This window comes from Cottoperca gobio, chromosome 16, assembly GCF_900634415.1.
Source record: "Cottoperca gobio chromosome 16, fCotGob3.1, whole genome shotgun sequence".
In the NCBI taxonomy this organism is placed as follows: domain Eukaryota; kingdom Metazoa; phylum Chordata; class Actinopteri; order Perciformes; family Bovichtidae; genus Cottoperca; species Cottoperca gobio.
The window spans coordinates 25,788,346-25,812,581 of NC_041370.1; the positions used below are offsets into that span (position 1 = coordinate 25,788,346).

Here is a 24,236-nt window from a genome sequence, read left to right on the forward strand (position 1 = left end):
CGGAAAAACGCCGGAAGATCCGAGTAATTTTATACTCAAATGTCGAGCCATTTTGGCTTCATGCGCCACTGAGTAACGTTGATAAGAAATGAACGAGGCCCCGCCTCCAACGCTGTACACAGTTCTTTTAGTTTAATACATCCATGAGTAGCAGGCAAAACCGAAACAACAGTGTTTATCGAGAATCGCGGAGGGCAAGAAAAGGAAGTCTGGAGACGAACAGACCAGACAATCTGCATTTTTAGACGCAGTGAAGCTGCCAGCTGTTCTATGGTTTTAACGATGTATTCTTTTACAACCGAGAGACAAACATTGGCTTGGGTGTTTTTTGTTGCCGTCCTGCTGTGCATTAGCTTTGTTGGTCAGGGGGACTGCCAAACATCTCCACCACCACCAACTCGTAAGTTGATGTAGTTTGAAAAGTTGTACAGGCCTTTTTACAGTTGACAAAGACAACATTCCGCCTGGTAATATGAGACTGTAATGTCAGTTTATAAGTAACTTAGTATGTTAGAGTTAACTAGTGAAATAATGTGATGTGGTATTTTGTTAATACGTCACTGTTGAATGTGGCTACAGCTGGCTGCTGGTCTTGACTGCTAGACATGTAAGCTAGTTACGTTTCTGTGTATTTCTCCTTTCAGCATGCTCTGCTTACAAAGACTGTGGCAAATGTGTTCCACATGCCAAGGTAAGTTTGCCAAGCGTAATTTGTGAGCAGTTTTTAAAAGATAAGACCAGACCTTTGCCCGAACATTTCAAACTGCTGTCATAAATCAAAATGTTATGGTCCCTTGTTTGTCTGCACATTACGCGGCCTACTTAACCTCCCACACACTAAATGTCCCATCCACACCAGGACTCTTAAATTCAGTAAAGCAGTGATCCCAAGGGGCAATCAGTGTAGGTACTTCAACAAAATGTCAACTTTTAGTACTGTCTTACCTGTTACCACCAAATCCTCCATCAAAATGCGGGTGTTTCCGATCTGTGTGATTTTAAGTGGAATTTGTATTTAATGGATGTACTGCTTATTTTAATTTGTACACATCTAGTCTATTTTTCATTAATATTTTGGATAAAATGTCTGTCAAAATTTCTCCAACTGGCTTGTTTTGTCCGACCAATAGTCCAAAATCTGAAGATGCTCAGTTAACTATCAAAAAAAAGCTAGAACATGTTTGACATTTTAGTTTAATAAATTACTTAATCAATCTTCAAAGTAGTTGCAGGTTATTTTACTGTTGATTTTAAATCGACCGATCGTTGGCTCTAGATTTGTGTATGAAATAGTCTATTTAGATCTTAATAGAATCATATGCAGATGGTTGATCTTTGAGTTTTGTTTTCACAGTGTCTGTGGTGCTTCACCACCAACAACTGCACAGAATACCCAGTGAGCTGGTTGCTGCCTCCAGCGTCAGTGTGCCAGTTGTCCCAGGCCCGTTGGGGAGTGTGTTGGTGTGAGTGACTCTTTCATTTGTCAATTTACAAGACTGCAATCAATGATCCCACTGGTGTTGTAAAGGAGTGTTTCTCGCTGAAAAGTAAACATGAAAAAGGCATTATTGGATTACAGTCGAGAAGGAAACTGTTAGACAAAGTGAAGTGGTAACTTGTTTCAAGTATCATGGTTTTGAGTTTCACTGAAATGTTAACAGTGGATGTGGGGGACTGATGTGAGGAAGTACAAATTCAGTGTAGAAACTATTAAATACACACAACAATATCAAAGATGTCCATAAAAACAATTCAACAATAAAACAAAATGAAAAGTTAATGTTGCCACATGCCTATGTACAGCCTGCAGTCCCAACAATGATCTAGAGCTCTGCAATACTGGTTATTTAAAGTATAGCAGGCAAATAGCTGCAGGATGGTTCTCCTAGACAAACACTGGAGTGTGGGTTGTGTGAGGAGTCATTCAAAACTCTGTTCAAGATATTTATTGTCATATGCACAGGTAACAGACAGTTATACTGTACAATGAAAAACTTACTTTGCTAATCCTCCAACAGCAAAATTTAAAATGAACTAAAAGCAAGAGATGTACACAATATACAATATAAAAATAGATAAAGAGGTAAAAACGCTTCATGTTGCTTTGGTGTCACAGAGGGGAACTTATGACCCTGCATCTCATTCCTGCAGCACTCTACCTGCTTCCTCTCTTGTGGTTGATACTTTTTTTTGTACCAGCTTTTATAGAAGTGAACCATTGCCTATCTGCACACCAAAACATGCTGAGTAGGTACAGAAATGATAAATAAATAAAAAATCAGTGGTGAACACGAAGTTCCCATAATTTCTGAGTAGCCAGCCAGATTGTGAAAGTGTCCAGCTAAGGGATTTTTGTTGTTTAGGTAAAGTAATGAAGTTACCAGATTAATAAACAAATCTCCAAACAGTTTTTTATCAAAGATCAGTTAATTCACACAGATACATAGTGTAGATGCAGAGTAGCCTACTCAAACAATTGAACCATGAACCGGCTGTTGTGTACATGAAGAGGAAATGACTGTAAATTAAACAAATGGATGAGCTGGCAAATCATGTCGCTGATCAGAGGCAGAAGTGTTCTGATGTGACATGAGGATCAATTTTCCGTTTAAATACCATAGTTTATGTGAATGGTTTTGTTCCGATTAGAAAATGTCTGCCTAATTTACAGTTTAGAAATCCACATGTTGTGCATATAAAGTTAGAAAAGAAAGATGGAAAAAATATTACCAGAACATAGTGTGCAACACCTTCATGGAGGCTCTGTTGGTATAATTTCTTGAGTGAGTTTCTTCACTAAAAGTGAAATGGAATGAAGATCTTTTACCAAGGACTTCAGTGTCATTGTTGTTTCTGTCATTCCTGCCAGCGTTGTTTCTTCTGTCGTTCTTCCTCTTCTTTAAACACTTGCTTCCTGTTAAACTGAAGTCTAGTTGAGTTGTTTATTCCACTGCAGCAGCAGAGTTGTAGCCACGCCTAAAGACGACTAAAAGTTGTCCAATTAATTTAAATGATTTTACATATTAATTATGCTCTTGATCAGGGGTCTTCAACGTTTTTCAGGCCAAGGACCCCCAAACTGATGGAGGGATGGTGTAGGGACCCCCTACTATATATATTGTATAAAAGTGTGTTTTATATTAAACTGGGCCTAGTGCCATGTATAGACATAGCTACCCTGTTATTGTGCATTCAACACGAAGCTATTCAATGAATGCTGAATGTGAGCATTGCTGACTGAAAGATAACCTCTTCTGCCTCCATTTATCTGTTCGCTACAATATGTTGGATTCATGTTATGTGTATTTAAATTTGTGGGAAAAGAATTGTTTGAAAATATAAAAAATGTGTCTAATCAACCAAAACATTGTGACCCCCCCTCCTTTAGTTTTTACCGCTCAAGAAGAATAGTAGTGGTCGCCTCACCTTGGCACTTTAACAACCCTTTAAGCTCCATCAGCTGCAGAACCATTGTTCACCCTTGTGATGTTCTCCTTTTGTCACTTTCTTTAGGAAAAACAATAATTTTATTTATTTATTTTATTTATTTTTATAAACGCTTTTTGGGTCTATTATTGAAAAACATTTTGTTTAATTATGGAAAGTTGTGGGGAACCTAATCGTGGGTTGACAAACTAACTACACACCCACTAGCTTCCTGTGTAGTACTCCATACAGAAGAACATTACATGTTCATGTTGTAATGGGGCCGGCCAACATTTAATTTTTAAAAGCTGTTCAAAAATTTTCATCTTTCTGTAACAAAGTTAACAAAGTGATCTGCTTATTTTGGGAGAAGAGCTGACCCCACAATGCCTTTTAAGATTTAAGGCACTGATTTGCACTGTTGGTCTCACTGTGGGAACCTAATTACTGCTGCTAGTACAGCTGTTTCATCACTGACTTAATAACTGATGAACTGTTATGCTTCTGCTGTTTCAGGCCCGGACACAAAGTCTGGTCTTGTTGGATGTCTTGGTTATGTTTTCACTAGAGATGAAAGTGTAGCAGGTAGTTTCATCTTAGTGTGGGGACTTGTAGTTTTGCTCAGAAGTCAGCAGATGGCTCTATTGCCTAACAAGTAGAGTTTCTAATGTCATTTAAAGCAGTGGTCCCCAACCTTTATTGCTCCACGGACCGGTTTCATATAAATATGACGAAATAAAATGATGCATCCGGCATAAAACCAAATATAAAGTGCATAAAAAACTCACCATTACGCTGAATTAGTGGGAGCCCAGAGCTTGTGTCTCTGCAACGAGCCGGTTCAATATAGGGGGATAAATTCTTCACCAATAGTAAAAGGTTTCTTCTCTTAGCAATACAGTTAGTCACTAAGTATGACGCTCTGTGCACTCGCATGTGTTGATGTGGTGGCCATCAGTAATTGTTTATGTCCTTTTTGTTCATTTTTTTTTCTTTCAAAAAACTCCAAGGGCTTGTCTTTTAACGCCGGGTGCCGGCAAAGCAGTTTTGAAGGCTTCGTTGCCTCATTTGTGAGCCTGTATATTATGCAGAGCGGCGCATGAGAATCACCTGTAGCGAAAAACACGTATTTTAAGTAGGACTCCTGATATTGTCTTTTAAACTTTCCTTGAAATGACCAAATGACCCATGGACCGGTACTGGTCCACGGACCGGTGGTTGGGGACCACTGATTTAAAGGAAAGAGGGACCCAAAGTTTCAGGTTTAATTTATTGTATGACCTCAGCATAAATCATTCTCTTGTAAAGAACAATTCATATTAACTTTTTGTCTTCTTGTGTGATTCAGTCAACTTTGAAGCCCTGATCATTACCCTGGCTGTCCTGGGTGGAGCCATCATCGTCAGCATTATTGCCTGCTGCTGCTGCTGCTGTTGCTGCAAGAAGCGTCGCTCAAGGTAAAGTCAAATGACAAGTCAGGGGCATTTTAGTGCAAGGAAGTGCAGGAAAGACATCAGTTATTCTTAGAGTGTGCATAGCTGCAGGTTATGACTGAGCAGGTTCAGAGGTAATTATGCAGTCCAATGCAACACCAACTACTAACTCATGACTGTTGTGTCAGTCAACAACTCTTTGACGCAGTGTCAAGAAAAACTGAGCATGATAAGCCTCAAAGATAGGATTTATTGTAGTGCTATTGTAATGGATTCATTAATACCCAATCATTTGAAAAGGTGTCAGCCATGTCTGTGAACCACAGTTCTGTTCCTCTGTGACATGACGTGCTCAAATCAAAGTCCCCAATCGCTCTGTGGCGAACAATACTTCAGTGCAATGAAGCTCTCAATGAAGAGTTGAGCATCCATGAACTACATTCACTCTCCACTGTTGCTCTTGTAGCTTCATCAGTTCGAGCTTCCTTCACACGGTGTGTGGTTGTGCTGTCATTGTGCTGGGATGTCATGTCAGTCAATCAAGGCTGGCCTGTCACACACTGACAGTCCTGGTGGTGTCTATTATGTGACAGAAGAAATGGGATGGAGAACACACACACACGCGCACACACACAACCCTGTAGTTGCATCTCCTGGAGTAAATATTGTTTCTGATTGCTGATTCTAAATAAAAAATTATTTAGCCTTTATTTATACATGTAAACAATCTCATTGACACACAGGGTCTCATTCTCAAGAGAGACCTGATCAAATGGCAACAGCACCATACAAGTTACAGACTTACAGGACACTAAACAGTCAAATAAAACATCAAACACAGACAGCTGATTTCTCCAGATTTTTAAAAATGTCCCAGGGGTATCAAGTTGGACAGCTTAAGTTCCTGCTGAAGCGTGTTCCAGGCTGAGAGGGCAGAGTATGACGAGGCCTTTTTCCTAAATTCCGTGCGAATTGAGGGGACGGACAGAGTGATGTAGTTCTGAGATCGTAACCCATAGCTTTACTGTCTGTGTGATATGTAAGTGGATATGTAGATGGGCAGCAGTCAAAGCATATAGATGAATTTGTACCAGTGCAGAGATCTGCACATTGATAGTGATGTCCAGTTGACTAGAGAGTACAGTGTGCAATGGTGTGTGAGGGGTTTACAGTTGGTTATGAACCTCAGAGCCCCATGATATAAATGAGGTAATGCCATTATTAAAGGTGACACACATTGTTTCTGTAGCAAAATCTCTTTAATTTTCAACATTCATTTCCTTTTGTTTCATAAGCTGCAAAGATAAATCATGAATCAAACAAAAATGATGCGCTGGTGTATTTGAATTTCTGTAAATTCTGTAATTCTGAGACTCTGTTTATGCCTCCTGTCTTAAGGCCTGATGGAGAAGAGGAGGGATATGTGAGGAGGAGGGAGGAGATCAAACATCGCGCTGAGGAACGGTAAGAACTTCACTCGAGGCTAAGGCTTAATGAAAAAACTGTTTAAACTAATTCTAACTGTTTATTTAGATAACAGCTTCACATGGCAATATGTGTCTCTGCAAGTGAAACCAATATTGTTCGAAGGAGAGGTGTATGTGGCTCCCTATGGCTCAAGTGAAAACTGTGTGTGAGAGAAACCGCTTCATCATATCAAGTTGAATGGCACAGACAAAAAAAAGGCCATCTAAGAAAATGAGCTAAAGCTCTAACCCTATTCTTTCACCATGTCTAGTGTAAATGCCTCATGGGATTTCCTGCAACGGAATAACTCAGTCGTGTGTGTGTGGTCCATGTCCCAGAGGAGGAGCTCAGCGTTCCTCCACCCACATCCCAAAACACCAATTGGATTGTCAAGGCTGAGCAGCTGCTCTTTGGTAATGTGGTCATAAATAGAGCTACATCCTGTAGTGCCATCATCCACTGTCAAAGAGACAGTGTGTCTGAATACAGCCGTCAGTAGACCTGGAAGCCTTCCTCTTCCTGCACCTCGTTCAGGTTTCAGCCTCATCTTTCTATTTAGTGCCTTTGCTTTCAGTGCATTCATCCTCCAAGGATGTCTTGGTATTTCTATATTGGTAGTCGTGCAGAAAGAGTATCGTGTGTGAGACTGCGAGTTGAATTAACCAAACTGAGCTTTTCTCTCGCGTGCCACAGAATCTAGTCAGGGTTTCCTGCAGTGAGCATGATCAAATCTTGGAAGTCAGAGTTAGTGCAGTGACCTACATAGATGGGCCCCATTGTGGGAAAGACTTGTGCCTGTAGATAGGGCTGACTGGACTCCAGAGAGCCATCTCACAGCACCGAACCTTCATCGTCATCAGAGCTGGGAATCATTAAAGGGATAGTTTTTGAAGTGGGGTTGTATGAGGTACTTCTATACTCAGAGAAGCATACAGGAGTACCAGCATGCACCACTGTTTAGAGCACATTCTAAAGGATCATTCCAGTTCATTCTTGGTGTCCACTTAGGGGGGAGATCCGGGTATTGTGGAATCTGGCTTACTGGAATAGTACTGGGATACTTAATGAAAACTGAGCCATTGTTAATGTTATCAATTTCATCTGTGCTTCTCTTCATGACATGTCAAAAGGAATATGGTATATGGACTGCATTCATATTGTGCTTTTCTAGTCTTTTCAAGTGCTTTTACAACACGTGTCCACATACAGAGGCCAAGGCTACTATACAAGGAGCCACTGGCTCATCAAGCGTGATACACACTCGCACACCCTTGGGATTCAGTCTCTCGCCCAAGGGGGTCTGATCCCCGGCCCCTACAACCAACATGTCGAAGGGGCCGGGGATCAGACCCCCGTCCAATTGCATGTTTAATGAAAATGGCTCTTCACGAGAATTAGCCAACTTGGCTCCATGGACACAGAAAGAGTTGGACAACAGTGTCTGAATATATTGATAACACCTGGACATCTAGGAGCAGAACCTTCAACATCTTCTGGTAATGAAGCTCTCTGTTGCCTTCAGATCGAGCTCAGCATTTCCATTCTTCCTCCTTCCCTTTTTTCTCTTTCTATACATCCCACTTGTTGAATGCCATTGAAGCCATATGTATGGAGACGGAGTGAGGACCTGTCAGTCAATTGGTTACATACAAGCAGAGTGAGGGGACAGATGGCAGGCAGAGCTCTGCCACCCTGATGGCTCACAGATTAGTACCATGCAATAAAACACTCATTGATTTACAGCAGCTCTTTGTGCAGAGATGAAGTGAAGTGACTCCTCTGTAGGTCCAGAGCACAACACCTCCTCCCAGGCTTTTGTTGCTCTTCAGAAAGGCTGAGTTAGGGGCTGACAGCCGGCCTGGTGCTCTGTTAGTGTTTTGCTGCCAGCTAAATTAAGCCTCAAAGTCTGCAATGAGTGAACATTTGACTTAAAACTCCACAACAAACCAGTGTTTACATGCCATTCTCCATCAAGAATGCAGACATGCCTTCTCATAATTGGTTGGCTGTGGTGGTATTTTCCATCACTTAATTTTCACATTTTTTCCTCCATATTGTTGTGCCTCATATTGACGTTTTGTAGAAATTATGCAGTAAATACATGGACTGTGTAGTGCTGGGCGATGCAGTATATCAATACGATAATGATGGTGTTATATGAGACTATATATCATATGGAAGCTTTTGTAATGAAGTCTATCCCTGGTCACTGGTGCAGTACATCATATAATGGTCTGAAGTTGTTCTTGCCTAGTAAAATCAACAATTATGTTAAAAAAATCGATACTCTTATCGATCCAATTCTTTATCCATTCCTGATAAGTTGTTGGGTGGAAAAAGAGCTACAGCCTCAGTCTGAATCATCATCTAAAATGGGAAGATATTCATAAAGTGAAAGCATTAGTTCTTCATATAGATTGTTCTTTCAAGAAAACAAATTGCACTAACGTTATTAATAGACGGGGCTTTACCTTCGGGATTCAGACTGGACAACGCAGTAGCGGCACTACTAAGTTGGGATGCAGTACTCTCTGTAGAATATCAAAACGAGATTCCTGCACTTTAAGGGTCTGCTGTATTGATGTGTGCTTTAGCATATTGCTAGTATTTCCCCCCTGGGTGAAATCTACATTTAGCCAATATTTCAACTTGCGCTGTTGTCATCTACTCTTGTGAAATGCAGCCACGCTTTTGAGCGGGTGTTTTTCCTCCAGCACAGCTGTGGTCCTAAACGAACTGAAACATAATACATATGGCTTTGCAGAAAGCATTGATAAGAACTGATAGTCAAGGAGGCGTGCGATTCCAAGGAATCTTACAACTAGGAACCAGAACAGATTCTCGATTCCCATCCCCAACGAAATATCATCACTTCATCAATAGTCATTTCCACCTACAGTCATGGCGCTCCTTCCTGTGCCAGACACTGTATTCTTACATTTAATTTCCCCATGTTTTGTTAGATCAGATTTAACGCATGGCTGTTCCTTAATGTCCACCTTTAATTAAATGTGGGCTCTTAAACATCAGATCTTTATCAACGAAAGCTGGATTGGTAAATGATTTAATATCAGATAATAAGATTGATTTATTTTGTCTCACTGAAACCTGGCTGAGACATGAAGAATATGTCAGTCTAAATGAATCTACTCCACCTGGTCATATTAATACTCACATTCCTCGAGGTACTGGCCGAGGAGGTGGAGTTGCGGCCATATTTGACTCAAACCTCTTGATCAATCCTAAACCTAAGCTAAACTATAACTCTTTTGAAAGCCTTGTTCTTACCCTCTCAAACCCAAAATGGAAAACAATAAAGCCAGTTTTATTTGTTACTGTGTACCGCCCTCCTGGTCCGTATTCTGAATTTCTATCTGAATTCTCAGAATTTTTATCAAATTTAGTCCTTAAAACAGATAAAGTAATTATTGTAGGTGACTTTAATATTCATGTGGATGTTGATAGTGATAGCCTTAATAATGCATTTATCTCAATATTAGATTCCATTGGGTTCAGTCAGAATGTACATGAACCAACTCACTGTTTAAACCACACTCTGGACCTTGTTCTGGGATATGGTGTTGAAATTGAAAGTTTATCAGTGTGTCCACATAATCCTCTTTTATCAGGACTTCAAAAGTTATTAAAAAATGGTCTGTTACTGGACTACAAGCCAGTAGGCAAAATATCCTACGCTCGATGTTTATCTGAAAGTGCTGTGACTAAATTTAAGGAAGTGATTCCATCAGCACTTAATTCAATACCAGGACTCAATATCAATATAACAGAGGACTCCAATGCTAACTTTAGTCCCTCCCAAATTAATCATCTTGTTGATAGCGCTGCAGCCTCACTGCGAATAACACTCGACTCTGTCGCTCCTCTAAAGAAGAAGATCATAAAACAGAAAAAGAAAGCTCCATGGCTTAATTTACAAATCCGCAAACTAAAACAAAAGTCGAGAAATCTTGAAAGTAAATGGCGTTCCACTAAATTGGAAGAATCTCGTTTAGTCTGGTTAGATCATCTTAAAACGTATAAGAAGGCTCTCCGTAATGCCAGAGCAGCTTATTACTCTTCCTTAATAGAAGAAAATAAGAACAACCCCAGGTTTCTTTTCAGCACTGTAGCCAGGCTGACAGAGAGCCACAGCTCTACAGAGCCTTCTGTTCCTATATCTCTCAGTAGTGACTACTTCATGAGCTTCTTTAACGATAAAATTATAATTATTAGAGACAAAATTAATCTCCTCCTGACCTCAATTGGTAATGACTTAACTTCAACTGTTGGAATTTTAAAAACATCTGTAACTCCTGAAATATATCTAGACTGTTTTACTCCAATCAACCTTAACCAACTAACTTCAACAATCTCATCGTCTAAACCATCAACCTGTCTTTTGGACCCGATTCCAACTAAGCTGTTTAAAGAAGTTTTACACTTAATTAACACTTCGTTATTAAATATGATCAACCTGTCTCTATTATCTGGCTACGTACCAAAATCCTTTAAAGTAGCTGTAATAAAACCACTTCTTAAAAAGCCTGGTCTTGATCCAGAGGTTTTAGCCAACTATAGGCCGATATCTAACCTACCCTTTCTCGCTAAAATCCTTGAGAAAGCAGTCGCAAAACAGTTGTGTGACTTTTTACATAATAATAGTTTATTTGAGGTTTTTCAATCTGGATTTAGAGTTCATCATAGCACAGAGACGGCACTGGTGAAAGTTACCAATGACCTTCTTTTGGCATCAGACAAAGGACTTGTCTCTGTTCTTGTCTTGTTAGACCTCAGTGCTGCTTTCGACACTGTTGATCATGACATTCTACTACAGAGACTGGAACATTGTGTTGGCATAAAAGGAACCGCACTAAGCTGGTTCAAGTCCTATTTATCTGAACGATCTCAATTTGTATGTGTTAACGATAAATCCTCCATGATAGCCAAAGTCAGTCTTGGAGTTCCGCAGGGTTCTGTACTTGGACCGATTCTATTCACCTTATATATGCTTCCTTTGGGCAATATTATAAGGAACCACTCTATAAACTTTCATTGTTATGCGGATGATACCCAATTATATCTATCAATTAAACCAGACGAAACCAATCAATTGGCTAAACTTCAAGCATGCCTTAAGGACATAAAAACTTGGATGTCTAGCAACTTTTTGATGTTAAACACAGACAAAACTGAAGTTATTATACTTGGCCCTAAACGCCTCTGAAACGCATTTTCTAATGACATAGAAGCTCTGGATGGCATTAATTTGGCCTCCAGCACCACTGTAAGGAATCTTGGCATCATCTTTGATCAACATCTGTCGTTTAACTCCCACATAAAACAAATCTCCCTCTGAAACGCATTTTCTAATGACATAGAAGCTCTGGATGGCATTAACTTGGCCTCCAGCACCACTGTAAGGAATCTTGGCGTCATCTTTGATCAAGATCTGTCGTTTAACTCCCACATAAAACAAATCTCAAGGACTGCCTTCTTTCATCTACGAAACATTGCAAAAATAAGACACATCCTGTCTCAAAATGATGTAGAAAAACTAGTCCATGATTTGTTACTTCAAGGCTGGATTACTGCAACTCATTGTTATCAGGTTGTCCCAAAAAGTCGCTTAAGACTCTTCAGTTGATCCAAAATGCAGCGGCACGTGTATTGACTAGAACAAGGAAACGGGATCATATTACTCCTGTATTAGCTGCTCTGCACTGGCTCCCGGTAAAATACAGAATAGAATTCAAAATCCTTCTCCTGACTTACAAATCAATTAAAGGTCAGGCTCCAGCATATCTTAAAGATCTCATAGTACCTTATAAACCAACTAGAGCATTACGCTCCCAGACTGCAGGGTTACTTGTGGTTCCTAGAGTCTCTAAGAGTACAATGGGAGCCAGAGCCTTCAGCTATCAAGCTCCTCTCCAGTGGAACCAGCTTCCAGTTTGTGTTCGGGAGGCAGACACACTCTCCACATTTAAGAGTAGGCTAAAGACTTTCCTTTTTGATAAAGCTTATAGTTAGGGCTGGCTCAGGTTTTCCCTGGATCAGCCCCTAGTTATGCTGCTATAGGCTTAGACTGCCGGTGGACACCTCCCTGCTCTCTTCCTTCTCTCCCTCTCTCTTCTTCTCCCTCTCTATCTGTATGCATTTATGTAAATATATGTTACTAACTCACCATCCGGGGTATCATCCCCGGAGTGTCTGTCTCTCATGTGGCAGGTTGCCACTGATAAAGTTTACGTCAGGATCATGAATCGTGACAGCGCCTGCTGACCTGGTCCTGCTGGACACCGGGAAGCCTTATTGACATTTTCCTGGATTCATCCAAACTTTCTATTTCTTTTTTTTCCAACACAACATAATTTCTGTCAAATGTTGTATTTGTACTATGTTGTTTATCCTGTACACACGACATCTATTGCACGTCTGTCCGTCCTGGGAGGGGGATCCCTCCTCAGTTGCTCTCCCTGAGGTTTCTTCCATTTTTTCCCCTTTAATTTTGGGGTTTCTTTTAGGAAGTTTTTCCTTGTGCGATGCGAGGGTCTAAGGACAGAGGATGTCGTAACCTGTACAGTCTGTAAAGCACACTGAGACAAATGTACAATTTGTGATATTGGGCTATACAAATAAATTTGATTTGAATTTGATTTGAATAGGTTTTAGAATGGTCAATAAGGTATTATTGTGCAGAGGTTGGTCTGGCAAGATTATGGGGTCCAAAGAGGTCCATGTACACACTTAACATGGTCAGCACCCCCCCATGGTGAGCTCCCCACCCATCTTTGAGTTTAATATTTATGGCTCAGTTCAAAGTGTTTGGTGTTGGGATGAAAGCTGTCATTCACACCGGAGGGTCCCTGTCCGCCTCCGACCACAGAGTTTTGTGGAGTTTGTGATTTTAGCATTCAATCAAAAGCTAAAACAAAAACAAAAAAGCTAAACTAAAGGTCACCTGCTGACTGAACTGTCAAGAAAATTATCTTTTTAAGTAATGTATACATTTATGATTTGGTTACCATTGTAACATAAATGCACCAGCAAATAAACAATTTTTCCCTGAGACATGCTTGTTTGGGAATGTGATGTGTTGTGCTCATGATGTTGGATGCCATCATATGTTAGTCCGTATGACTTCATGTTCATACTGGATTAATTTGTAAAAGGTCAGTGTGAACACAAAACGGAACTAAAACACCATAATTAAAAACCAATTATTATGCCTGACCAAATTAACCAAACCACAGGTATAGAAATAATAGTTTTGATTATTTTTTTGCAGGAGTGTTGAGAGAAAGGCAAGGCACGATCAGATCCGCAAGAAGTATGGTATGTATCTTGTCTATATTGTATTACCATATGTACTTCATTCCTCCTCTTTAATGACTCTACCTGTGATGCATCACCTGCTGTGCTTGAGTTGATCAGTAAGTCCAACACAGTGCCCGTTTGTTTTGTTAATGTCAGCTCTGTTTTAGATGCATGTTGAATCGGTTTCACATATTCCAGGACATTGTCATTGACTTTCATTTCCATAGCATGTGCCAGCAATGCATTATTCAGCAGTATACGCCTTGTGTCCTCAAGCAAGGCGACTCGGGTCACCTATAGCCTACACTAACTCCTGTCTGCTTAATTATGCTTATCAATGTAAGCATCATTTATCATACAGTGGTGTCAAATAAAGTCCCGTTATGACTGAGCAGGATGTTACAGATCACTGAAGCAACAGGTTTACATGGCCTGTACCAGACACTGAGGAGTAACATGCTGCTAACCTGGCACTATGGTGAGATGGGGCATCAATAGTAGTATGGGAAAATGTGCAAGATAACTTATTCTGCCTCTCCATCAATGAGGTATTCACCAAACTGTTTAAGCCAGGGGTGTCAAACTAATTTTAGTTCACGGGCCACATGCAGCACAATTTGATCTCAAGTGGGCCGGACCAGTAAAATAACAGCATAATAACCTGTAAATAACGACAACTCCAAATCTTCCCTTCGTTTTAGAGCAAAAAAGTACAATTACATTCTGATGTTCAAATTGAATCTTTTTTACAAATCATTAGGAACAAACTGAAATTTAAGGAAAAAAGGTGCAATTTGAACAATAGTATTAGTTTATCATTTACACATGTGGTACAACTTACTGATCACAGTGTATCTACAGAGGCTACTAATTTTTACACTTTGCAAAATCATCCAGCCGGATTTGACCCTCTGGCGGGCCGGTTTTGGTCTGCGGGCCGCATGTTTGACACCCCTGGTTGAAGCACACATTTTAAAGGATCATTCCGATGAATTCTTGATTTTGATAACTACACTCATCAAGTTTATTCTGAATATCTTGGAACATGGCAAAATTGCTCCAACAAAATCTTGAAAAGCAAAGAAGTCAGAAGATCATACAGGTTGTAAATAAGACGGCCAGATTATCTAAAACATTTTGACTGGAGGCAAACTCAACCATGACGTCACTGATGATCCCACCGTGCACAGCTACAGTAAATACAGTGGAGCAAAGGCAGTTAAATCAATGCTCTCGTTTGTATGTAATTCAAGTAGCGGTCCAGGCTGGACGTGACAGATGAGAGGAGATGTGCACTCTCAACTCACCCCTCGACTTTAGGCTGCAGCTCAAAGTGCACACACAAGCGTCACTGTTACCATATTGGGCTGAGCATGGACTCAAATGTTTCTGGAATAAAATCCCTGTCGTAAACAAAGAATCTAAAAGCAAAGAAGATGTCAGGCTGTGTGTGTGTGGACAACGTGACAGAGTGATGGATGCTGGTCTGCTCCTCGGCCCTCCTGCTCATTAGTTTACATCCACAGGGATTGCAGACAAGGCTGCGCTGCTTTCATGCTCATTCAACTCTTCTGTAAACACAATCCAGGGAGCTGCATTACATCCTCTGTGAGACTGGACACTAAGTCCTGTTATTTCCTGCCTCTGTTGAGGATCATTGAAGGTGTCCGAGCAAAATGAGAAATAGTTTCATGTCACTATCAGTTGAATTGATCCCAGCAAGGTATGAATTATAAATAACAACTCTAAAGCTCATTGATTAACAAATGATGTCTTGTTGTTTAACCTCTTAAGAGGTGGGGGAATTTACCCGAAAATACCTGCAAACGACATACCCAAAGTAAATTGAAAGCTGCTCTTCAACCATTTGCACCAGATGCATGCTTTTGGTCTCATTCAAAAGATAAAGAAGAATCACTCCAAGTGCTTCTGGCACTGAGTAATAGTGGTCTGAATATACTGAATTTGAAGACAATACACTCCGCCTGAAGTTTGTTGTTGAAAAAGATGTCTGAAGATGGGTATAGCTGGTAGGTATGAACTGGAAAACACAATATAAACATAGCACCAAGTGTTACCAAGTTCAGGTTAAAATTTCAGATAAAAGGGATAGAAACTTAACATATTAGACAGGTTTTTCTAAGAATAACACCAGGCGTTCACAAGCTGTGCATTTGGAGATATTGTAATATTTATTGATAAAAAGGCCATGAAATAACTATTGGCCTTTACTATAAATAAAGTATAAACAAAAAAAAAGTATAAACAAAGTATTTTGTAATTAATAAATACAATTATGAAGAAATAATAACATCTGTAAAAAAAAACCAAGGTTATCACATGTCTAAAGGTACAGCAGTTCATTGGCTGCACAATACGAGAGTGACCGGGAGACTAGGCTGCAGCTGGCTCCATTTGTAAACAAAAGAAGAGGGCTGGCACTTCCTTATGAAGTTGACACTCATTGGCTATTGAAGGTTGTCGATAAGGTATGGAAGCTCCGATTGGCTCAAATGAGGTGTCAATCGAAAGGTCAGAGTTCGGCATCCCGTTAGCAAATATCAAAATAAAGCTAATAGCTTGCTACGTGCCTTTTTTAGCGAGTATCATTGCGAAAATAAACACATCGATCAGCTGATTTCAAAGTTTGCAACAGCTGTTCATGGGCTTTTATCAATGTGACATGGATATATTTTTTTTTACTGGAAACGATCTTTGGACCTCTGCAATGACACAGGAAGTGTTTTTTTTTAATTTGTATTACTGATTACAGGACAATGGACTTCATAGGTGAGTTGGCTCAAAGTTATGGGTTTGATTGTGAGTGTGCTTGCTTGTGCGATATGCCTACTGTACTTGCTGTTGTGATTTTGATCTCAAAACAGTTTTTCTCACTAAATAGATGAGATTCTAAGCTTTCTAACGACATGTGGGGATGCGTAACAACTCCATCATGGCTGACTGTAGGGAACACAGGGCAAGATACAGCCTCTCTGAAAATGGATGAAAACGGGTGTTACACAAGCTGAAATGTGGTTTTGGGGGTTACATGTAGGGGGGGTTGCATGTCGGAGCGTGTAGGGGGTTGCATGTCGGAGCGTGTAGGGGGTTGCATGTTGGGGCGTTCAGAGGACGTCGGGGGGGGGGGGGGCGCTGGAAGCAATATTTTAGAAAGGGGGGGCGTTCACGTGTCTTTGGGGGGCGTTTGTGTGTACGGCCCGCGAGGTAATTCATAAACACACGCAAAAAATCCAAATCTAGTCAGATATAGAATAAAACAGGCAACTGACTGTTTTTCCTGGCCACGGTCAGGGTCCTTGAACACAACACGAGCGGAACGTGTCATCACGTGCTCACGTCATGTCAAAAAACTTTGAAAATATTAAACATATTGACATCAGCGAATGCAACATGGTGAGTGTAAACAAGAGAAAGCGGGATGAGAAATGGACGAACAATTACTTTTCTGTGGAAGTAAAAGACCAGTGCGACAGGAGGAAACATGCTAAACTGGACGAGCTGAAAGGACGAGTGCGTTTGGATAAAGTTAACGTTGTGTGTTTTTAGACTTTTATTTTTATTATGCTGAGAGATAAAGTGCTGCTTGAAGAAGAAAAAAAAAAAAACAAGTGCCGCCACTGCTCGAAAGCATTAATGTTATTCCAAAGATACACCATGAATAAAACTAATCTGAATTAATGTTAAATCACTAACGCTCTGGTCCAGGCGTGTCAAACTCGAATACACAGTGGGCCAAAATAAAAAAATCAATACAAGTCTAGGGCCGGAATGGTTCAATGTTTATTGCAAAACTTATTGAAATGAACTTATTGCACATATTGAACCTGGAACTAACGAAGCTTAAGTTATTGCCTATAAAAACAACATTAAATATTAAATAAATGAAAAATCAGTTGCATACATTTCTTATGGATTTCTAATGAAAACATTTTTCCACAGGCGAACAGCCAAAACATAATTTCCTTCAAAGAAAAACCAAACATGCCCTGTGGTAGCAAGAAAAAAGTGCAAAAAGGAAACGCATTAAAGCTCAGTTTGCTGCTCTGTGATGCACACTAGTCTAAGCCAGATACCTGGCATCTCATCTTGGATGCAAGTTCATCAATGTTTGGGGTCAGGCTCTGAGCTGAGGAAATCCTCAGGATTGAGTGAAGGTGTTCATCAGTAAGACGAGTCCTGTGTGATGTTTTGTTTATCTTCATCAAAGAGAACAGTTGTTCACACAGGTATGTGCTGCCAAACATAGAGAGCATTTGGGCAGCTTGGGTACGCAGCTGGGGCATTGTGTCCGGGATGAAACGTGGAAACTGTGCAGCGCCCACAGAGTCATACGTTGCCTTGAGTGAGTCACTACATTGGAGTTCAATCAGCTCCATTTGTATGTTGGTTGGTGCGCTTTCCACGTCAGCTGCAAATGGGTTACTGAGCAGTTCAAACCTGCTTTTTTGGGCTTCAAAGTCGACAAATCGCTGTGTGAAGTCGCCACTAAGTATGCTTTGTTTGTTTGTGTTCCCAAGTGCACAGTTTGCTGTGCACTTGGGAACATGTCGGTAGAGACCTGCTCTTTCATAGTTTGGCAGCACGGAAAATGGCTCAACCTTTCTTGCAGCATTTGCGTTTCCAACAGGCGCAGCTTGGTTTTAAAAGCCCTCACTGCAGCGTACATGTCTGTGATCACACGGCCCCGCCCCTGAAACCTTTGATCCCGGAGCTCTGTTGTGTCTTTCCCTTTACTTTCCATGAACTGACAGATTTCGTCATGCAACTCGAAACTTTTCATTGGCTTAGCCATCGCACCTCTGTGTGATAGGCAAGAGTCACCATATTCTGAACCCAACTCCTCAAGAAAAGACTTGAACTGGCGGTGATTTAAACCTTTGGCTCATATGAAGTTGACTGCTTGTGTTATGGTGCCCATTACATGTTCCATTTTCAAGGCTTTGCCAGACAACACTTCTTGGTGTATGATGCAGTGATAAGTTGTCAGCTCACCTGTGCCGTTTTCCTCCCGCATTTTCTCCCGAATCCTGCCCACCAATCCACTCTTTTGACCGCACATCGCGGGCGCTCCAAGGCAGCCTCATATCATTTATACATCTGGATACCTCTTCAAATAGATATTTTCCCGTAGTTGTGCCATGCATTGATCTTAATCCCAAAAGTTCCTCTGTTACGCATAGATTTGAGTCCACTCCACGGATGAAAATGGACAGCTGGGCAGTATCAGAAGTGTCGCTGCTCTCATCCACAGCAAGGGAGTATGCGAGGAAATCTTTTCCTTTTCCTACCAGCTGTTGTTGTAGATTGGTGGCAAGCTCACGTACACGATCAGCAACAGTGTTTCTGCTCAGGCTCACATTTGAAAACGCTTTCCTTTTATCTGGGCACACGACGTCGCAAACTTTCATCATGCAGTTTTTAACAAATTATCCTTCGGTAAAGGGCCGGCCTGATTTAGCTACCTCTGCTGCCACAATATAACTAGCCTTTACAACAGCCTCACTTTGGGATTTGGCTTTTGTGATCATAGCCTGCTGTGACACCAGACTTATTTTCAACTCTTCTACCTTCTGGAGCCTCTGTTTCATGTCCTGATGCTTTTACCTGTCGTGGTGTTTCGTTTCATAGTGTCGTCTTATATTATATTCTTTGATTACAGCCACATTGTCTCCGCACACAAGACAGACGGGTTTGCCCTTTACATCCGCGAACATATACTCTGCCTCCCACCTGCCTTGAAAACCCCTGTTTTCAAAGTCCACCTTTCGTTTAGCCATTTTTTTGTGTAGAGGGATAGCTGAAAGTTGACGGCTGCTGATGAAAAAGTGGGAGTGGCAAGGGCTCACGCTTTCGGGCCCTCGATTTAATGCGCCAACGCAGTGGCAGTGCATTGTGGGATTTGTAGGATTAGTGGTGCGTGCAATATACCAGCGGATCAGTTCTAGTATTAATTAGATATTATCCTGCGGGCCAAAGATAATTCCATTATTGAGTTTGACATATGTGCTCTGGTCGGTATTTGGACCAGCAGCAGACGAGCTGCACTTAATTGCAGTAGCAGCAGAGCTAACACCAGCATCACTGTTGCTGATTCAGGCAGTGCCTCAGACTTGTTCCTTTATCCTCATTTTCCGTTAGATCACTTAATAGTGCAAATTGATTCACATTTCTGAGGCTGCTGTGTTTAACACCGGTTACAGCTTGAATATCTGACCCTGATTGGCTGCAGTCTTTGACACAGATTAAAGTTTGAATCTCAAACTTCTTACCGTTGCATTTGTTTAACACTCCTTAATAAAATGTCTTTGTTTGCTCCCTGGGTACATGGCGTATTAGGGCAATTGAAGGTAAAAACAACAAAACATTGGTTTACTAATATAATATTTATTATTTTGAAATGTTATTATGTAACTTCAATCTCAGAGAATTAGAGTTTTTATAATAACATAAATAATAAGAAAAATATTATATGAATTGAAATACTTAATTAATATAATAAATATATAAATAAAAAATACTAAGAATAATAACTAACATTAAAATTCAGGGGAGACAATTAGCCTACATTTTATTTGATCGGGGGGTGGTAAGGGACCTGGATAGACGGAATCGGAGTTTCGGGCTTCCGGTGGAATCGGAATGCATGCTGGGGTGGCAAGACTAGAAAAGTGAGCACCAACTCTACAAGGGCCGCCATATTGGATTTATTCTCTGTGTTTACATTTTATTTAGCTTATTCTTCAAGCGTGTTGTAAACAAACCTACTACTCTACAATGAGTTCTGAACTCCTTTCTTATGATGAGGTTCAGATGTGGAAAGTCGAAGCTTGGAAAGTATTTTGCCGCAAGCGGAATTTAAAGGTTTCAGGAACAAAACTCGAGCTTATTGCCAGGGTGTTTGCTGCATCAGAGATGGGCATTGAGGCGCAACATACAACTAACGAAAGAATTTCAATCACAGAAAAAGAAAAGACTAAGCTTTTGGTTATGCCGAGTGGAGTTTCAGTGCCTGCTCCCTTGACATTGCAGGATGGCTGGGTCAATGAATACAACAGCATGACTTCTTGGCCGCCGATATACCTCAGCGATATAACATTATTTTTAATGTCTGACCATCCATCCATGAACCATGTCGAGTTTCATAAACTAACTTTGAACGAATACAAAGAAGGCAAAGCATTTAGACTGTTTGACCTTTGAAAGCAAAATGTACACATTCAATGAAAATTTCCCATACGCCACTCTTCCTAATTCTCCCTACCTCCCACCACTGTTTGACATCAACATGAAATCTAAATGAGTCCAACATGTCCGTGCGAACATCTTATGCTCTTAGCTCTTAAGGTTTACTTCTGATGAGATGTCTGCTTTAGGAAGCCCTTCAGCCCAGCTGTTTTGTCAGCAGTATTTCTGGTTGTCCTGGGTTACAGTTGGCTCTTTCATCATCATGTATCCCTACCAGGGACTGTAAAATCACAAATATTACAAAGTCGCAGCGAGTAAACACACTGATCTATGATCTGTGTTTCTGTTTCAAACTATTTTGAATCTGTTGTTCACATACTGTACTTCAAAGAAAAATAAATCCTCTACTGTTAGATATTTCTCTACACCTTTCAGATAAAGAATACACATTTATATTTTAGTATAAGAAGAACATTAATAATAAATATTTCTTTGCTGTATCACCACTTTCAATATTGTATTTTTCACAGGAAGATGTCTTGTGGAAAGAAAATCTGTTTTAAAAAAGTGGCATTGTCTTTTCTTGTGGTAATCACAAGTGTAGTCATTCTGAGAATTTCCTTAGTGATGTCAAAAAAGTAATCGAAGCCTTGGCTTCGTAACCAAAAGTAGCATTAATCATAGGTTGTGGCATTTGAAAGACATGGACAAAGTTCTAATGAAAAGCCCACTACTGAGTTGTTGGCTTTTCCATTTAATACACAAATATGCTTGCTTTGTGCAAATTTATATTTATTGGAAATCAATTAACAGCCAAACACAATATCAACAATAGTTCAGAAACCCTCCAGTTACAGCTTTAAGGGACATCACCATACCAGAAACTTGGAGGTCGATATAAATACCAGGGAAATTCTACGATACACAATTCAATACCAAATAAATGATTGTATTTCTTAAATATTTGCTTTGATTAAAAATATTTTACTATTAGTAGTGTTATTGCCAGTATATACAATTACAATCGACATTATTCAACCCCCATTGCACATTAGGTTTATTGGCCAAATATACAATTTCTCAACTGTTTGCAATAAACAAATGACACAAGAACTGTTGAAGTAGTTCAATGAAACTAATATTACAAGATTTTCTTTAATCCAAATTCAACACAAAATGCTACGTTAAATGACTACTCCAGTCTCAAAATTATTCATACCCGTCAAAGTTATTCAACACCTTCATGACAAGCATCTTCAGTACTTAGTAGAGCACCCTTTTGCTGTTATGACCTGCTGCCAACGTGATGCATAGCCAGACACCAGCTTCTGCAGGTTTCCAGAGCATCACTGAGCCACCGCCATGCTTCACTGTAGGCAGGGTGTTCTTTTCAGCATATGCTTCATTCTTCTTCTTCCTCCAGACATACCGCTGATCCATAGGCCCGAAAAGTTCCAGTTTTGTGTCATCGCTGCACAGAACGGGAATTCCAAAACTTCTGTGGCATATGTTTATAGTTTTGAGCATATTGGAGCCGACTTTTCTTGTGCTTTTGGTAGTAGTGGTGTACGTCTTGGAGCCCTTCAGTGTTTAGTGTGCGCCTTACTGTGCAAACTGAAACCTCAGTGCAGCCACTGATAGCTGATGGTTTCCTCTTTCTGCCACGTCCAGGTAGTGTAGCCACTAGTCACTCAACAAACCCTGAGCCAGTCCAGGTATTTATCTATCTCAAGCACACCTGAACTAATGAAGCACTTGATTAGATGCATCAGGTGTGCTTGAGACATGGGGTTGAATCATTTTTTTTTTATTGTTCATTGTATAATCTCGAAATGACAAAGTTTTTTGATTGATTGATTTTGAGACTGCAATAGTCACTAAAAGTAGCATTTTGTGTTGAATTTGGATTTTTTTTTTTTTAAACCCTTGTAATATTAGTTTCATTGAACTACTTAAACAGTTATTGTGTAATTAGTTTCTTGCAAACAGCTGAGAAATTGTATATTTTGCCAATAAACCTGATGTGTAATGGGGGTTGAATAATTTTGATTGCAACTGTATTGTAAGCTGCTTTGAGGTAGTGTTAGGAAGTTAAACTGTTCCCTCGCTAATATATATTTTATAAACATCTCCTCCAAATAGGATGTATTACATTTCTCACCAAGAACTACATTTTACAAGATTACGATTAAACACTTCATGATAACATAATAAATGACCGTCTCCCAATCCTTATTTTTACTGAGTAAAGCTTAAACGCATCATGTTTCTGAATATCACCTCCAGTGACGTTAGCTGTTCTGCAGCGTTCATTGAGAGTGGAGTTTTGTAAACCTGTCCTCTCAGGAAGACCTAGATTAATAACCGCTTACGTTAACCAGCTGTGCTTCTGCACATTTCAACATGGATTTGATGTTTACAATGACGCAGTATCCGGGGAAAAAATAGGATGCTTCATATCACAATGCGCCCAAAACAGAGGTTCAAACGAATGCACAACACGTTGTGTTAACACATTAACTTTATTATATACATTTAATCTTTAAGTGCGATACTAAATCACCTGAGGACCCTTTAATGCCTGTTTTGATCTTGAAAATATGAAAAGTAATTCTGGAAAATTAATAAGTAAAAGTAGAAGACTAGTAGAAGGTCGATTGAGGAAAAGATGAATTCAACCGTTTTAGCCATGCTCTGAACATGTGATTTCTTAACATATCTATGGTGGATTTTCCAATGAACTCTGAGATCTGTGTCTTTGGACTGATGAGGACATTTGAGAATCACTACCTTGGAGGAACACAGCATCATGCTCCCTGATCCACCATGAACTCCTGTTTTCTTTTTGTCTCCACTTCCTCTGCCTTCCTCTCCTCTGTGCAGGTCTGATGGGTGACTCGGACCACCCATACAGCAAGTTTGAGAACGAGTAAAGCCGCTAGAGTTCCACAGGCAGAATGTGGAGCTTGTTTTGCTCCAGTTCACAGAAATCACAAATGTTGGATGGATACCTAATTTTAAAACTTCCTGCAAAGTTCTTTTGTCTTCTGAAATTTTATTATGAGTTGTCACTTTTTAAATATTGTAGTTTCATATCAGTCTTTGCACTTTGTATATACAGTATTGATTTATGAAATACAAAATAATGATTGTACTGCAGATGTGTTCTGACACATGAATAAATTTCTTCTCTTTTATCAATGAGGTTTTTTTGTTTCTGTCGATGGGACCTACCACTGTAGGTAACACTTTCTATAAAGACCACATCTGTAGTGCATTATGAGAGCATTCGTAATGAATTAAGATGCATTTATAATGCTTTCTGATGCACTATATCAAGTCATAAAACATAGATACTTATAATTAATTGTTAGTAAGAATTTGTCC

General features: G+C 40.0%; 1 protein-coding gene across 1 annotated transcript; it reads left to right on the plus strand.

The window, feature by feature from the left end:
- On the plus strand, positions 1 to 24,050 carry LOC115021208 (pituitary tumor-transforming gene 1 protein-interacting protein). Its single transcript, XM_029451467.1, has 7 exons — positions 1 to 400; positions 645 to 691; positions 1,355 to 1,463; positions 4,775 to 4,883; positions 6,258 to 6,323; positions 13,615 to 13,661; positions 23,733 to 24,050. Exons 1-7 carry the CDS (start codon positions 271 to 273, stop codon positions 23,780 to 23,782), a joined length of 558 nt encoding a protein of 185 aa, XP_029307327.1. The 5' UTR covers positions 1 to 270; the 3' UTR covers positions 23,783 to 24,050.
- Positions 24,051 to 24,236: the final 186 nt, after the last annotated feature.

Excerpts from the sequence above, each read along its gene's own strand:
- LOC115021208 (XM_029451467.1), top strand. The coding sequence starts at position 271 with ATGGTTTTAACGATGTATTCTTTTACAACCGAGAGACAAACATTGGCT. Across the intron at positions 401-644 it reads ATCTCCACCACCACCAACTC|CATGCTCTGCTTACAAAGAC; the intron begins GTAAGTTGATGT and ends TTCTCCTTTCAG. Across the intron at positions 4,884-6,257 it reads TGCAAGAAGCGTCGCTCAAG|GCCTGATGGAGAAGAGGAGG; the intron begins GTAAAGTCAAAT and ends TCCTGTCTTAAG.